At 40.4% G+C, this 16,620-nt stretch overlaps 1 protein-coding gene across 2 annotated transcripts in view; it reads right to left on the reverse strand.

The window, feature by feature from the left end:
• The window catches only part of AKT3 (AKT serine/threonine kinase 3), a 309,013-nt gene extending 292,808 nt beyond the window's left edge, over positions 1–16,205 (reverse strand). The window contains exons 1-2 of one of the 2 annotated variants that reach the window (XM_064594416.1): positions 15,690–16,205; positions 5,096–5,253 (exon numbers count right to left, since the gene is read on the reverse strand). In XM_064594416.1, coding sequence (XP_064450486.1) covers positions 5,096–5,141 — 46 coding nt within the window. In that variant the 5' untranslated portion in view covers positions 5,142–5,253; positions 15,690–16,205. The remainder of the gene's footprint in view (positions 1–5,095; positions 5,254–15,689) is intronic. The other variant, XM_045877574.3, reaches the window with a different exon arrangement.
• Positions 16,206–16,620: the final 415 nt, after the last annotated feature.

Below are 16,620 nucleotides of genomic sequence, written 5' to 3' on the forward strand. Positions count from 1 at the left end.
TCAGCCCTGGTTAATAGTATTTCAGTCTACTTAATTCTATAATTCAGACCTTTTTTTTTTTTCCCAAAGATTTTATTTATTTATTTGACAGAGAGACACAGCGAGAGAGGGAACACAAGCAGGGGGAGAGGGAGAAGTAGGCTTCCCACGGAGCAGGGAGCCCGATGTGGGGCTCAAGCCCAGGACCCCGGTATCATGACCCAAGCCGAAGGCAGACGCCCAACGACTAAGCCACCCAGGCGCCCCTAATTTAGACCTTTTAAGCTGGCTAAACTTCCCACTTTATTAACGGGGTAAGTTTCTTCATAGCAAATATCACCACTAGCTGTAATGGGATAAAAAACCAAAAGAGAGCAAAACTTTTGACATCAACTTTAGAGATCTGCAGTCACCGACAGTATACCCAGGGCTGGTCTGTGAAAGAGATCATCTAACAAGCATCTAATATGTATGCAGATATGTCCTATGCTGATGTACAACCAAACTGTGAGGTTCTGTCCCAGGACCATCAAAGAGGAAAATGCAGGTGGCACTTGATTCCTTGTGTGCTACATGATGTTTTCTTTACTGTCATCTCTAACACCAACAATCTTATGTTAATGTGTTATCTCAATTAATACTTACATTTTGTAATTGCTCCAGAAAAGTACACACACAAAAAGAGGTTTCAGTATTGATATATATCACTAATCACCAAAGTTAGGAAAGCATTTGTCCCACACAGTACCATTAATTATTTTAAGTCTGTTTTTTTTTTTCCTTTTCCAGGATGATATTTACTGAAGAACAACTTATTTACATTGAAAGTACAAATAAAATGAGATTCAATCTGGACAGGAGCTAACAAGAACTGATTTATAAATACAAGTTTGAGGAAAAGGACTGATATTCAAAGTAAGGGCTAATATAACTTTTCTACTAATACTTTTATTAATAGTTTAAAAATACTCTATACATATTAGCTCGTACTGCTTACCACGGCACTGTGAGGTAAAGAAAGCAGATGTTATCACATTTATTTTCAAACAAGGACACCCAAGCTCAGGCGATGAAAATCTATCTGCCCAGGGTAAATAGGCAGCAAACAATAATGCTCTTTTAGAAGAAATTCTTTGAACCAAAATATGGCCAAACAACAAGAGACTACCTAATGAAATTTGCTTGACTAAAACACAAAGTTATTTTTAAAATCATACTGAAAATCTCTAAAGGAATAAATTAAGAATGGTGGAGAGAAAAAATGCCCAGTTTGGTTTCCCCTAATATTTCAACTAATGCTTTCAAGAGTCCAGTTAAAACTGCCATCACAAATCCTCAGTCAGTGAATCTAACTTGTCTTCAGCATAGGTAAAATACACAAATTGTAACAAATAGATAGGAGACACGACCTGCAACCTCAGTCTTTCATTCACAAGTATAAACACATCCACAAAACCACCAGATACCTGAGGAATACTAACACCACCAAAAAAGAACCAAAATAAACAAACTGAAAAAGTTACTCAGAGGGGAGAAAAAAACTTAAAAATAAAGTCTAGTTAGTGTCCTAAGATAAAAGATTGTATTGTATCTGTAAAATAAGAGCCGGTGGCTATGAACTACAAAGAATTCCCAGAAGTATAAAGTAATAGCTGAAACAGATAACTGTAAAGGGCTCAAAGAAAAAGTCAAGGAAATCTTCCTTGAACAAGGCAAGTAAACAGACATGGAAGTGAAAGAAAAATCATAACACCAGAACACTGATATAGATGCTCTAGGGGTCAAAGCCGTAAAAGAATACAGAGAACACAGAAGGGAAGAAATAATGAAAGAAATACAGAAGATTCCCTAGAACTGAAGACATATGCCTGTGTATCCGAAGGGTCACAAATGTTTTACAGGATGAGTTAAAAAGAACTACATCTCAACCTCCTTAAATTTCATTACGTCAAGGATAAAGAGGCATGGACACAACAAGCTTCCAGAGAACAAAAACAGGTCCTGAAAGAAATTACTCCTATTAGCATTAAGCCTCTTATCAGTGAAACTGGTTACCAAAAGGTAATGGAATGCAACCTTCAAAATTCCAAAGGAAAACTGCTGCACAACTGAATTCTATACCCAGCTAAGGCATGTACTGGGTGTGAAAGTGAAAAGCACATTTTTTAATACTCTGTTGACAGCAACCCCCCACATATTCTTTCTGAAAAAAGTACTCCAGGAAATTAAAAAAAAAAAAAAATTACTTCTAGAACATTGTAAAATAAATCCAAAACAAATAGGGGAAAGACACAAGATCTAAGAAAGCAGAGAACGTGTCCAAGAATGCAATTAAATAACATGCTATTAGCTGAGCATCATACCCAGAAAAAAGTCGGTTCACAATAGAATGTCAACAAATACTATGATTAAAAAGCTGCATAACCAAGCGGTATGATAAAGAAGGCAGACACTCTTTAACCAACAGAGGGGCAACATGGCAACTGGAAAATCCAGGAAAACCTGGTACAGTCCAGGCTAGAAGCCAAACTAAAGTGCATCCTGATCTTGAACACCAGCATATGTTCTCCATGGCTCCACTGTGCCCATCATACTACTTTCTTAGCAGCAGGGAGTATTTACTTACCACAATATTGATTACTGCTTCTCCAAATCAACAAGTGAAACTGTGACAAACCTTGACAACATTAAATAAATGTTACAGTTGACACAACCTGGGAGGGGACCATGAGGTATTCAGGGGAAAGACTGTGAGGGGTACTAATTTTTCTCAACTCATAAAGTGGCAAGTTTAGAGATAATGCCTAAGTACTTTCTAGAATTAAGAGTGCAAGTGTTGCAAGTGTAACCATGAAGCCCTCTCCCCTCCTTCAGGGAAGGAAGGAAGAGAATAGATATTACAAGTTAAATTCTTCATTTTTCACAATGGTGATAGACATATATTCGATTATTTAAGATTACTCAAATATAAAGTTTAGCATATTATACATAAAATTTAGATAATAATCACCAAAAAATTAAAAATAGAAAAGGTCTAAAATGGCTATATGCGAGAAACCAGTTTGAAGAAGTAGAGGGTAGAAAAGACTTTTATTTAACATTTTATACCTTTTTGTACTGTTAACCAATGCAGGAAAAACACAGAGAAACTTTTGTCCATTTTTTCTTGTTTCTTTATCCCATGCATTATATACCAACCTTCTCTTATGGTATTTCAGACAAGACACAATTAATTAAACAAACTCAAGAACCACCCTAAATCTCTGGCAAAATTCGGTGACAGCAACAGTTTACACTGGTTTTAAAACTCTCAAAACATATCCACATCCATTATCTTACTTAATCCTCGCAATGGTCTTATGAGAGCAGATTTTAGAGCTTAATAAAGTATTACTCCAAAAGGTTTAAGTGATTTGCCATCCCAAAGAAAATAAGAAAGGTAGAATAAATGTAATAGGCAAGTTAAAAAATAAAGAAAAAATGCCTTCATACAGCAATGAAATCTGAAAAAGCCCTCTAACCTTATAACAGACCATACAATAAATGAAACAACAGTACAATAGTTGGCTGAAACAGTTTTTATCATGAAACACACACTTACCATATGACCAGCAATCTCATTCCTAGGTTATCGCCCCAGAAAAAATGAAAACACATCACACCAAGATACGCACTCCCTTGCTCATAGCAGTTTTATTCATAATAGCCAGAAACTAGAAACTACAAATATCCATCAGCTGGTGAACAGATAAATTGTATCATGGCCAAACTACGGAATACACCTCAACAGTAAAGAAACAACCTAATGATATGCACAACAACATGGATGAATCCTTAAAGTATTACGCTATGTGAAAGTAACCAAACGCAAAGAGCCGTCTGACTCTACTTATAAGACATATTAGAAAAGGAAGATTCCAGTGGTATCACATCAGTGGTTGTCAGCACTGAGGAAAGAGAACTGACTGCATCGGAGAATGAGGGCACTTTTGGGGTGACAGACATGTTTGATGTCATAACTGCAGTGCTTATTACACTACTGTATGAACGTAGCAAAATTCATCAAAGTGTACACTTAAAATCGGTGAATTTTATTGTTCTGAAAATTATAACTCAATAAGGCTGATTTTTTAAAACTCAGTCATACATAATCCCATTTATCTTCTGACAACAGCTTTTCAAGCACAGGAATTAACTACAGACCCACAAGGAACAGTGAAATTACTATTTAAAAGGCAACTTTTAATCAGAAAATAGATACAGTACACAGGAACTTAAAAGTCCTGACAATGAAACAGTCCTCATTCTACTCAATTTGGCCACGTGGATAAACACTAGTTGCCTGGCAACTAGTCTACACTCCAGATTTCTTAATAAACATATTAACCACATTAGCAGGTGATCTCATAGAGGATAAACTAAGCTTTACATTGAAGAGTTCTTCCTTTAGTATTAAAAAAAAAATAATAATGCATTTGAATTATTTATCTAAAGTAGTAGGAGTGAACAAGTGAACAAGAAATACTAAAGCTAGATCATGAAAAATAAAAATATGAAATGAAACATACACACACACATACACACACAGACAACACAAAAACCCTTTCTTCATGTGGTCTTTTACCTTCAGACTCTCCTTAACTAACTTACAGGACTGCTGAAGCTATGAGATTGTGGGTGAACTCTTTCCCTTTAAGCCTTAACCCCTCCCCTGCTACCACCCAAAATGGCTTAATATAAATTTACATGTCTTTAAATGCAGACAAGTTATAAACTTTTCTAGATATCAAATATCCGAAAGACATCTCTCTGAATTGTAGACTCTGTGGACACGGAAAAATACAACACGAACTTTCTGTAACATGCAAGCACACAACATACCAGGAGGCCAAGTCCTCGTAACAGTGATGATAAACTATCAAAATCAAGAATTACGAAGAATCCCTAAATAACAAGCAAATTCCTAACACGTAAGTTAGATATCATTTCTCTCTCACGGGACATGGTCTGTCCGTTGACTCTGTAACAGCTTTGGAACAAATATCAACTTCCAGGACATCGCTGACCACGAGCACACTTACCACGCATGCGACTTTCGGCTTTGGTGAGTACTTACCCCTCTTCTGAACCCAGCCTTCTTTCACCACGGTAACATCGCTCATGATGGCTCCCCTCTGAGCCCCCAACGTGGAGAAATGCTACTTTGTGGTATCAGCTTTGGGGTTTGGATTCTCTGCTGCTGCTGCCCTTCCCACTCTCTAGTGATGACTCAGCCTGGAAGGAAGTATTGAAGAAAGAATTTCTTTTTTTTCCATTCTTGCAACTCACACAGCAATAACAAACAACTAATTCTTTGTAAATGTCTTCAACTGGCCTGACCTCACATAAAGCTCTAACTCCTCAAACTGGGGAACTTATTTATTCAACAGTTCTATAATGAACAGGATTCCCTGGTCTTGTGACAGATTTCAAATGATAGTGAAACTTTTAACCTAAGAGGCTATAACAAAAAAAGTCTTAAGAAAACCCCTGTCACACCTATACAAATAATACAGAAAATCTGTTTGGTGCTGTGTCAGAGGTGAAAAGGAAGAAAATGAAAGTTAGGTGAACTAAAAGTAAACTTTCGTGTATGTCTAGTTCCAAAATCTCTGTGGATTTAGGAATATTTATGGCAAAGCAATTGTGAATGTTTTTAATAGCTGTATTTTATGGAAAACACAATGTGCTAAGAAACCAGCACTTATGTATGCTTACTCTGCCCTATTCCAAGAAATATTTTAGACAATCAATGAATTAGATGACAATGAATTTTTGTTAAAATAAATAAAATAGTATAAATAATACAAAGTCAATGATTTTTTAAAATACACGAAGTGAAAAAGAAATATGAAAGTGGAAAAAAATATGGGATATCTAAGATGTGCCAAGAACAAGTGCTTACATCTATTCTCAGGTAATCCTCACAGTAAACCCAGGAGGGTACCATTAACTTCATCTCACAGATGAGTAAACTGAGGCTCACAGAGATTAAGGAGCGTGCCTGATTTCAACACAACTACTGAATGATGGAGCCCACATCTGAACCAGGCCATCTGACTCCAGAGTCTGCAGTCCTAACTCCAAAACTATATACTGCCTTAAGATGGAAAGAAGCCAGAGTAAAAGTCTACATATTCGCAAAAGATGGGCCACAAATTTAGCAGGAAAGCCTTCAGGAAGCAGTACAAATAAGGAAACGCAATTGGTTTCAATATTTACAGTATCCATAAGTATTTTTTAAAAGAAAAAAAGAAGTTGCTTCAGAAGGAATACAATTTTTCCTGGAATAAAAATCTGAAATTTATCCCATGGGTCTTTGTAAGATACCTTGTAGTGTAATAAACAAAGTCCTCAAAAATATCCTTATATATACACTAATGAGTTTTGCAGGGCTATTTCTCACTGTCCTTCTCAACCTAAAAAGGAAAATGCCAAGATAAAACAGAGTTAAAAATATTTCCACAGAAAGGGACTAAAACATGTAGTCCAGGGTGCACTGGCATTATATGGTCCAAAAACACAGGCATAAATTTTAGATAACCAGAAAAATGGACGGATGGACTATGTAACTATACTATTTTCTCAAACTGGGTTTTGATAAATAGTGCATAGCAGCAAGTTCAAGGTTAGACTCCCTAGCTATTATTGGAACTGAATTATGGCTCATTTTCCAATGCAAATTAAGTACAAAGCCTAATCATTTAGCAGTGAGGAATCAAGACTAACATTCTCTTAAGAAAGCCTGACAAAGTTTGTGTGACTGATCAGAAAACCATCCCTACACGGGCCCTCAGCACCTACAGGTAAGGCCAAGACTATCCTCAGAAGCAATGGGGTCTGCTACTGCAGAGAGTCTAAAGGGATACTAGAATCTGGATGTATTTTCCCAAAATATGTTTGAAAGAATACCAAGAGAAATTCCGGGGGTGGGGGGGGGATGAAAAAAGAAAAAAAAATTCTTTGGTCAAATAAGTTTGGAAAAATTCTACAAACCATGTCTTTCCCTTAAAACATCACTATTAACCTATTAAAGATACAAAATATGTATAACCTTTTTTTATCTCAGCAAATCCTCAACTTACTGAACCCACAGGGCTCTTTTTTTTCTTCTTTAGTAATATGTACTGATATCCAGGCCTTTGTGAAATGGCCACATAACTCAAAGCAAGACTCATTTCACCACTAAAAATGGGCAAAAAAACAAAAACAAAAAACCTTCAGTAGAGAATCCAAACATTATTTTAATTTGATTTACAGAACTTCCTGAAAACTGGCTCCATAATACAGAACTAGGTAACTAAAAGGGTTAGATCCTTATGCTACGTAATTATAAGGACATTAAATATTGGGAGCCCTAGTGCAAACCAATGACTTTAGAAGAGCTGCAAGTAGTCCTTCTCTTTGGTGGCACCCATAGGAAGGGGCCTCATCTCATTCAAGTCCTTCTTGGTTTTTGACTATAAAGTTATATGATTTGGATTTAAAAAAAGTCCTATCTTAATACTCTTGAGATTGGAAATGGAACAGATCAGGGGTCAACATTTATTAATAACCAAAAAATAATACAAATCCAATAAACATATATAAAATATATTCCTTTCTATTAAAATAATCTGCATTACAACACATCTATATAGAACACTAAAAAAAAAGTATTTTCAAAATTCATTCCACTTTTTTAAGCCAACATTTCACTGTTGGGATCTCAAGGCAGGAAAGGACCTTCATTTTACAGTTGAGGAAACAGAGTCTAGATGGATGAAGCCACTTGCCCAGGTCACATAGCTGCTTTCTGAGGGAACCAAGACCAGAGAACCAGGCACATCTTTATTTCCACTAGCACCACCCCTTCAGTACAAAACAACAACATACTGAGATATCCACATCAACCCAAATCAATGAATTTTGTTTTAAAATGAAACTGTTTCGGGGCACCTAGGTGACGCAGTCTCTTGAGTGTCTGACTCTTGGTTTCCACTCAGGTCCTGATCTCAGAGTCTTGAGATCAGCCCCGTGCTCAGCACAGAGTCTACTTGAGATTCTCTCTCTCCCTCTCCCACTGCCCCTCCCCACTCTCAAATAAATTTTTTAAAAAATAAATAAAATGAAACTTTCAAAAAACTAAGTTTTTAGATAAAAATATTTATCAGTGCTCATATATTTAAAGTGCTGAAATGTATGTTAAATCAACAGGACAAATTTTATAATCGTCATCGGGACCAGTAAGCCCACTCATTATAGAAATGGCTTTATCCATTTGCATCTTAAACTGTTACCAAATTCTACCCATAATCATAATATTGAGCTTTAAAGTTGCTCCTGGGACTCTCAGCTAAAATGATACATTCTTTGAAAATAGCTTAAAAGACATTCAAAGTATACTACTCCAGACTTATGACCAATAGGCTAGAAATAAATGCTGTCTTGTGTGCATGAACACAATGCTAGTGAGTCTTAAGCAATCCACCATATTCTTTAATTTCCCTACAGTGGCAACCCTCTTGTACCAAGTCATCTACGCTCTCCCACTCAGTGTTCCACGTTGCTAAAAACACTAATCTGCAAAATGATGAGCTGGTCATGAACTTCACCTCCTCCTACTGTCCCAATTTCTCCAGAAATATGTTCTATCCAATAAGCTCAGACAAAATTTGGTTTTTCTTTTAAGCCTATTGCATTAAATATTTCATTGCTGAATAATCTAATTTTGTCTATTCTTTAAAAAATGTCATACAAAATTCTTGGCAGATTCAATTTAGAATTTACACAAAGCAGTTACACTAAAGGTACTTTCATTCAAAACTATTTGAGAATTTGATGATAACAGCATTTGAATATCACTTCACAATTTACAAAACATTTTCACATCGTGTACCTCATTCAATAGCATTACTATTTAGTAAAGCAATTTGACAGTGGCACGTAAGATATGCCCAACAAATACAGAATAAATGAAAGAGCGGATGAATGAAAGAGCAAAGATGTAGCTTTACATAACTAATAAAGAACACGCTAGACAAACTGATATTGTAAGTCAACGGAGAGCAGTATTAAGTCATCTTAGAGGCAAACCTAAACTCAAATGTTATGAAAGCACCTACATAGAAGTAATTTAAATTACAATAACTGTTCCTCCTTATTCATTAAAGTACATTTACTATAGACCACCACTAATTGCAAAGACTGGCACACATTAAAATTATCCTCCTTTTCTCCACGTTTTTTGACACTTTTTGTTGAGAGGAGGTCAAGTTTCAACTCCCAAACAATTAAGCATCAACACTGCCCAAAATTATCTTTGTGGAAGGAAGGCAGAGAAAGAATGGCATTATTTTCCTAACAATTTTTAAAAGATATTTGTTTACTTAAGGCACGAAACCATTCAGTTTTAAGCAATAATCAGTTTTTCAAAGGTCTTTCTAAAATATCATTTCAAGAAACATGTAACATATATATATGTAGTCAGTAAACAGGTATTGATTGCCTATTCTGTGACAAGGACCACACTGAGTATACAGGGAGGCAAGCAAAACAAAGTTTTTAAAAATCTTTTCCATGCAATAATTTATTATCAAAGTGCTTTCACATATTTGTGAATTTGACTCCAGAAACAAATCTGTACAGTAGCTACAGCATCTACAATTCTGAACCTAGGCAAACTGTGACCAACCAAAAATGCCATTATTCCCTCGCCGTTACCATAACCAGATAGTGACAAGTAGCAAGTGTGACCTCCTGCAATTCAAGTCTTCTATCAGTTTGGTATGCTTTCTACCAAATAACCCAATAGGAACTCTCAGAAGTACGTATAACATTTGTGAATCGCTGCGAACATTTTTTCCTGTATGGAGTTATTTTTCAAAAGTCCAGTAAACACAATGTTTTCAAATAAAAATCAAATATAACCACGGTATCACAAAGGAAATGACACCAACAGAAGACCAGAAGGTTAACAAAGTTAAAAGGCATGCCAGCAATTTTCTTTTTTACAAATTAGAACAAGATTCACAGGTTAGTAATTTCCTACATGTTAATTTCTAAGTTTAAAGCTACAATACTGTCTGTAATACAACTTCCTCTAAACTATATCCTTGGCTGTAATTAATACTATGTAAAATATACTTGCCCTGAACCACAATTTTTTATATTCTTTAGCTATGCTTGGCCAAACTGAATTAATGAAGGACAACTAAAGTGCAAAGACAAGAGAATATTGCTACTTTGAAATACAAATGATTTTCAAGGGTAGCCATAATACATTGATTTCAAGAAATAGGTGAAACTAACATACGTCATAATAAATGCATAAGGTCATATAAAACTCTATTTAAAGGATTTGAGGGAAAGGAAAAATACTGAAATGAAAGGGAAATTCAAGGCAAGTTGCCCTGCACTTCAAATAACTCTCAGTCAGTCTGTCCCTCTTAAGAGTTGTTATCCTGTTCATAAACCTGTCATATGGGGAAAGTGAGCCACACAAACTATGTATTTTGAATACCTTTCCTTTCTTCAGAGTACAGTAACTTTGTGGATTTTCTTAAAACTAATAGATATCTTCACTGTTTCACCCTACAGGAAAATACTTGAATAGGCAAGATGTCCAACTTTCACAAAAAATTTCAGTTCTTTCAACTTTGCAAACTTCGAAATATACATACAAAAATGGAGAGCATTTGCCCTTCTTCTCTACCTCAGTTTAGGGCATCTGAATGCCATTTCAACCAACATATCCATGAGTAACCAAAAAAAAAAAAAAAAAAAAAAAAACTTGCACTGGGTGCTGTATTTAATATTCTAACTTGAAACAACTAGGAAAATGCCTATTGGATTCCTCTGGTTCACCTAAACCACTGAACAAGCTATAGACAAATGATGCCCTACCTTTCTCATGTTTAGTGCGGTTTGTCTCTACGTGAAGGCATCTGTAATATAACAGGAACAGGTTGAGGGTTGCCACAAAGAATTTCAGTTGCACAGCTGGCCAAATTTTTCCAACACACATGTAAAATCCTTCTAAAATCTGCCTTGGGGACCTCCCTGACAATAAAATGAAAAAAAAAAAAAATCCGCACATATACACAAAATACAATTGATATATGGTCCATTAAATGTCAAGATCAGCTTGATGGATTTTACCCTGGATTAAACTGAGAGTTAACCCACAGGTATGGAATCCTTTAACAAAGCTCATCACCATGGTGCATCAGAAAGAGCACGGGGCGGGGGGGGGGGGGGGCACGGTGCCTGGGTGGTTCAGTCGGTTGTCTGCCTTCCCCTCAGATCATGATCCCAGGGACCAGCCCCGCGGGCTCCCTGCTCAGAGGGGAGTCTGCTTCTCCCTCTGCCTCTCCCATCCCCTGCCCCCCACCTACTGCTTGTGCTCTCTCTCTCACTCATTCTCTCTCTCAAATAAATTCTTTAAAAAAAAAAAAAAAAAAGAAAAAGAAAGAGCACCGGGCAGGCCCAAAAACTGGGGTCCCTATTCCCAACTCTGCCCCATCCGGAGTGACACTACATAAGATCCTTTAATTAATTCTCTGTGTTTCACTTTCCTTAGCCATAAAAATAAAACTGTAGCATTAGACCAACTTAAATAGCTTCATAGCTCTTCCAGAGGTGATATTTATAATTCTTCAAGTTCAAATCTACCGAGTATCTACTTCGCTTATAGATGGTCTCTCCAGTGACACCATCATGATTATACACAGTTCCTGTCCTCAAAAGTTTAATACATAGTTGGGAAGATGAAACATTCAAACATCAATCCCACTTAGACAAAATTTGAACTGAACTCCAATACTGGCAAATACCATCTTCCTGCCCTTCCCATCCCCTAGACTCCCAAACAGAGTCAGAGGCTTTCTTAATATGAAAGAAAAGTTCTCACTTGAAAGTCTTCTAGAGATTTCTTCTGGGAAATCATTTTACTTTTCCCTCTGAATATTAGCAAAATATACCCATTTCACATTTCACAAAATCTGAAATCTCTGCAGTTGGTGATAAATAGAGTACTGAAAAGAGAACTAAAAAGCAAATCTACAGGTCAAGAGACATATATTATCTATTAACTACTATTTGAAGGCTACCTGGCAAAGGAAACCTGTTTACATCTAAATGCCAAAAGACTATGGCACTACAATAACATATGTGAACAACTGAGGCATTGAACTTGGCCTCTGAAACAACTGAAATGAAAAAGAATGTTATGGATCTGTTGATATACTTTTTTACTCTATTAACGTGATTTCTATGGAAATTATTGTACTAAATTACTGAAACTGAGTATGTCACTGGGCAGTCTAATGAGAGGTACAAACAACTCAGGAGAAACGCTAAGGAAAAAAGTGTTTCAGAACGAGGACAGTCAAACAGAAATGGATTTTTATAATGCCGCGTTAATAAGTGTTTTCTCTTGTGAAAACCACTTTCAAAAGTAGCAGGGGCTGTTGTGAAGATTAAACCAATTGACACACGTTAAGCACCTAGAACAGCGCCTGGCACGTGGCAAGTGCTCACCAGGCACTGGCTGACATTGACCCTAAACCTGACCTAGCACTGTCATACATGAAAGACCATGATACAATTTTCAGTTAACATCAGATGATTCAGGGCTATCCTTCCAGTGAACTCTTCTACGAAGAGTGCGTGCTGTAGAAAACAAGGATTCAGGATACCGATGCACGCTCCTGAACCTGGAGTTAAAAACAGAGCAGCTCAAATGATTTAATTACTCTAACACATATCTACAAAAATTCATTATGTGCATTAAAATGTATGTTAAGAAAAACAAAAATGCCAGTCAAATTTTAAGACTGATTTGGTCAAAACAAATGAAATGGTTTATTTTTCTGTCTTGCATCTTATGGTATTCAAATATAAATTATTGTAAATTAAGTATTTTTTAATGCTTAAAACTTAATCACATTATAAAGACAAGATCCTATCAAATCATGCTAAAAATCCAATTAACATGAGTTAACAATAGTTGCCTTATCTTCTCAAGGGTGAATTCCTGAACTAAAAAAGTTTAACAACGAAGTGTAGTTATCTTTTCACAAAAATATGCAAAGTTCAAGCAAACTCTAAACTTCCACAGAAATCAATTTATAAAAGAGGTTCCTCTTTTTAAAGAAAACCAAATAGTTGGAAATTTCCATCAAATTTTTAAGAAATAAAATCTCTTATATGTTTAAATCAAAAACCAGAGTTTAAAAAAATCTTAAATCCCTACTTTGCACAAGGTTCTATTATGCTAAGTACATTTGTCCTAGGATGTTTAACCAAAACATGTTTAGATTTGCAATGATTCTGAAAACAAATTCTCTTTCTAATGGTAGTAATCTTCTGAATGAAAAGTAAATAAAGTTTTTAACCAAACTAGCTCCTGGCACATAGTTCACACTCAAATATTTGTTGGAAGGATGAATGAAATCTTATTTAAAATATTTTACAGCTATAAAATTACATAAACCAAAAAGTCTAAAGCTGAACCCTTAAGTACCTTCACATATACAACTGAAACTAAGAGTCAGTGTCAAACTAAAAATGAATTTTCAGTTGGAAAACTCACTAAAGTAGTCCTTACAGGAAGACTAAGTGTAGGGGACAAAATGGATATAAATAATAGTTTCCTAGGTTTTTTTGTAGAATTACTTTAGATATTTTTTAAATGCTGTGGGAAAACCTACTACCACAAACACCTACCACAAACATAACAACTGAAAACTATAGCTCTCCAGTCATCTAAATTCCAATGGTTTCTCATTCATGTGATATATGCACTCCCTCACTTTAAAATTAGAAGCTCAAGCCAATCAAAGATATCGGGGTCAACCCTACTGAGACAAACAAAAAGCAGATCTTCAAATACAGTCTCCTTGGTAAACTTTCAAAGTCAAGATTATGTGTTGGCAAAAGAAAAACAAAATAACTACAGTCCTGATATATATCTTCCGAAGTATTGCACATTCACCTCAGAAAGCTAATAATTTACTAAGAATTAGATTTCTTAATAAAAAATACATTCCTGTCTCAGACAACCACTTCCTGAATGTATGTGTTGGTTTTAGACGACCATCTCCTGGAATACTCGCTTTCATTTGTACGTATTTTGCAATATTTAAGTTCTGAAAACAAATTTTCCTAAACCATGTTTATTGGACTCTTCTGGCTTTGGCTTTTTCAACTATTTCCTAACAATGTATAACCTAATTTAATGAGTCTCCACCAAAACCAAAACCTGGGGGGTTGTGTAGTAATTTATAGCCTCCTAAAAGATATAAAATGACCATGCCTTACCAAATATGGAACATACACCTAACCTGATGATTTGAAGAAGTTGGCAAGGTATTAAACTGCAAAAAGTCCATCATTTCACATGTTTTAGCTACAGGATGAACTAAAGTGTGAACATTTTCTTAATAGTACTACTTAATACAGATACATAGGTTTCGCTGTGAATTTTTATTTGAAAATGTAATCCATTACAAACTACTGGGCTCTCGACCAATTACCACACTGGTGAAATGAGTTGGTTTTATTTTCACAAGGTTCTCTTGATGCAAGAAATGGGAGCATCCTACCCTTGGCTTATGGGTAAGCCTTCAGAAGATAAACAGTCAATATCGGTATTGAAGACCCGGCCCCAAAGAGACTCAATCCAGCCTAAGGGAAGATCCCCGGGTAATCCCAAACAAGGAGTGACCCCCGCCTGGGAGTCAGGGTGAACAGGGAGACCAGCCAGACTTCAACTTTGGGCTCTGAGGGCCCAGCCAGCATCATGGCTGATGCAGACCGATGCGCAGGAGGAGGAGGTGGACGAGGAAGAGGCTGGTTTGTTTACTTGCAGCCCGAGCCGCCGCCGCCGCCAGCAGCGACAGCATCACTGGATCCGCCAAACCCAGCATCTTCCGCACATTTCTATTCTTAGCACACAACTCCCAAGCGGATTAAAACCCCACTACTATTAAAAACACAGACGAGCACGTTACCCACCTCCCACACACACACACACACACACACACACACGCACCCACCCACCCACCCACCCCCCGGGCCGCCTTTTCCTGCGCGCCGGCAGCCGGGAAGGGTGGGGAGGAAGGAGACCCCGGGGGACGCCGGTGCATCCTCGCCCGCACCCCACCCCGCGCGCGCAGACAGCCCCCGCGCCGGAGAGCGCGGCAGACGGTCCCCTCCCCCCAACCCAAACACGCCGGCACGGGCGCTCCCCGCGTTATATAAGCCCGCCGCCGCCCCCGCCCGGCCGGCGCCCCCTCCCCACGCCGCGCGGCCCGGGCCGGCGGGGAGCGGGAGCTGCGCAGGGACCGAAGGCGCCAGGGCCGGGGCAGCGCAGACGCGGCCGGTACCGCTAGGCCGGGAACACCCTCCCCGGCCCCCCGCGCGCCGCCGCCCCCCAGCTTCCCCCGGAAAGTGAAGGGGTGCCGGTGTCAGCGGCGCCGGGCATCCCCCGGCCTCCCCACCCACACCCACACCCGAGCCTCCGGTGACCCGGCCCCCGCCCACGCCCCCGGCGCGGTGACAACCCAGACGCCCCCGCCTCTCCCCGCCGCCGCCTCCCCCCCCCCCGACCGAGGGAGGCCCGGGGCCGGGGGCCCGGAGGGAGCGGAGGCCAGGCGGGGAGGGGGCGAGCGGGGGGCGGTGGCTGTTACCTGCAAAGGCGGCGGCGGCGGCGGCGGCGGCGGCCCCGCAGCTGCTCGGGCGGCGGCGGAGGATGGAGCCGGGGGGGCGGGGGGAGGAGAGGGGGCGACTCGGGGGTCCCCCCTCCCTCCTCCTCCCCTCCTGTCCTCCCCCCACCCCGCAATGCCTCTGGCCCCCCTGGAGCCCGGTGCGGCCGGCGGGAGGGCAGACGAAGGCTGCAGGGGAGGGAGGAGGGAGCCGGCCGGGCCGGGCCGCGGAGCTGGAGCGGGAGGAGGCGGCGGCGGCGGCGGCGGCGGCGGGAGGGGAGGGCGGAGGGAGGGCGGCGGCGGGGGGAGGAGGAGGCGGAGACTCTACATGGGAATCGGATATCGGCTACAAATTCAATTCATCACCAGAAAACACCGCTCGGGCGGGGGCCGGGTCACGCCGGCGAGGCGGCGGCGGCCGGAGGCTCCGGGCCCCGGGGGGCGCCCGGCGCGGGTCGGGGGTCTGCGGCCTCCTCTGGGGGGCCGCGCCTCGCCGGGGGGGGGGCCCGCCGCCGCCTCCCCGCCCCCTCCTTCCTCCCTCCCCGGCCGCCGCCGCCGATCGCTTCTCGCCGCCGCCGCCGCGGGGCTTGTTGTTGACTTTGAGGAAAACTCCTGACGTCAGGGGCTGGCTCTCGGCGACTGGCGGGAGCGGCTTCCCCGCGTCCCCGGCCCTGCCCGCCGCCTCTGCTCCCCTCCCTGCCGCGCCCTCGTCCGCAGGCTTCCCCGCGCCCCCCAAACCCGCGGCGCCCCGCGCCCCCTCTCCTCTCGCGAGAACATCCCCCCAGCCCGCCGGAGCCGACAGCGGGGGCAGGCGCTCCTGGGCGGGAAGTTCTGGTTCTCCCCGCGCCCTCGTGGTTCACGGCGGCCGCCGAGGCCCGCCGCCCCCCGCCGCCGCCGCCCCGCGGAAGTGGGCGGT

Source organism: Mirounga angustirostris, unplaced genomic scaffold (assembly GCF_029215605.1).
Source record: "Mirounga angustirostris isolate CCGP_5_RB_7025 unplaced genomic scaffold, mMirAng1.0.hap1 SCAF_6, whole genome shotgun sequence".
Taxonomy (NCBI): Eukaryota; Metazoa; Chordata; class Mammalia; order Carnivora; family Phocidae; genus Mirounga; species Mirounga angustirostris.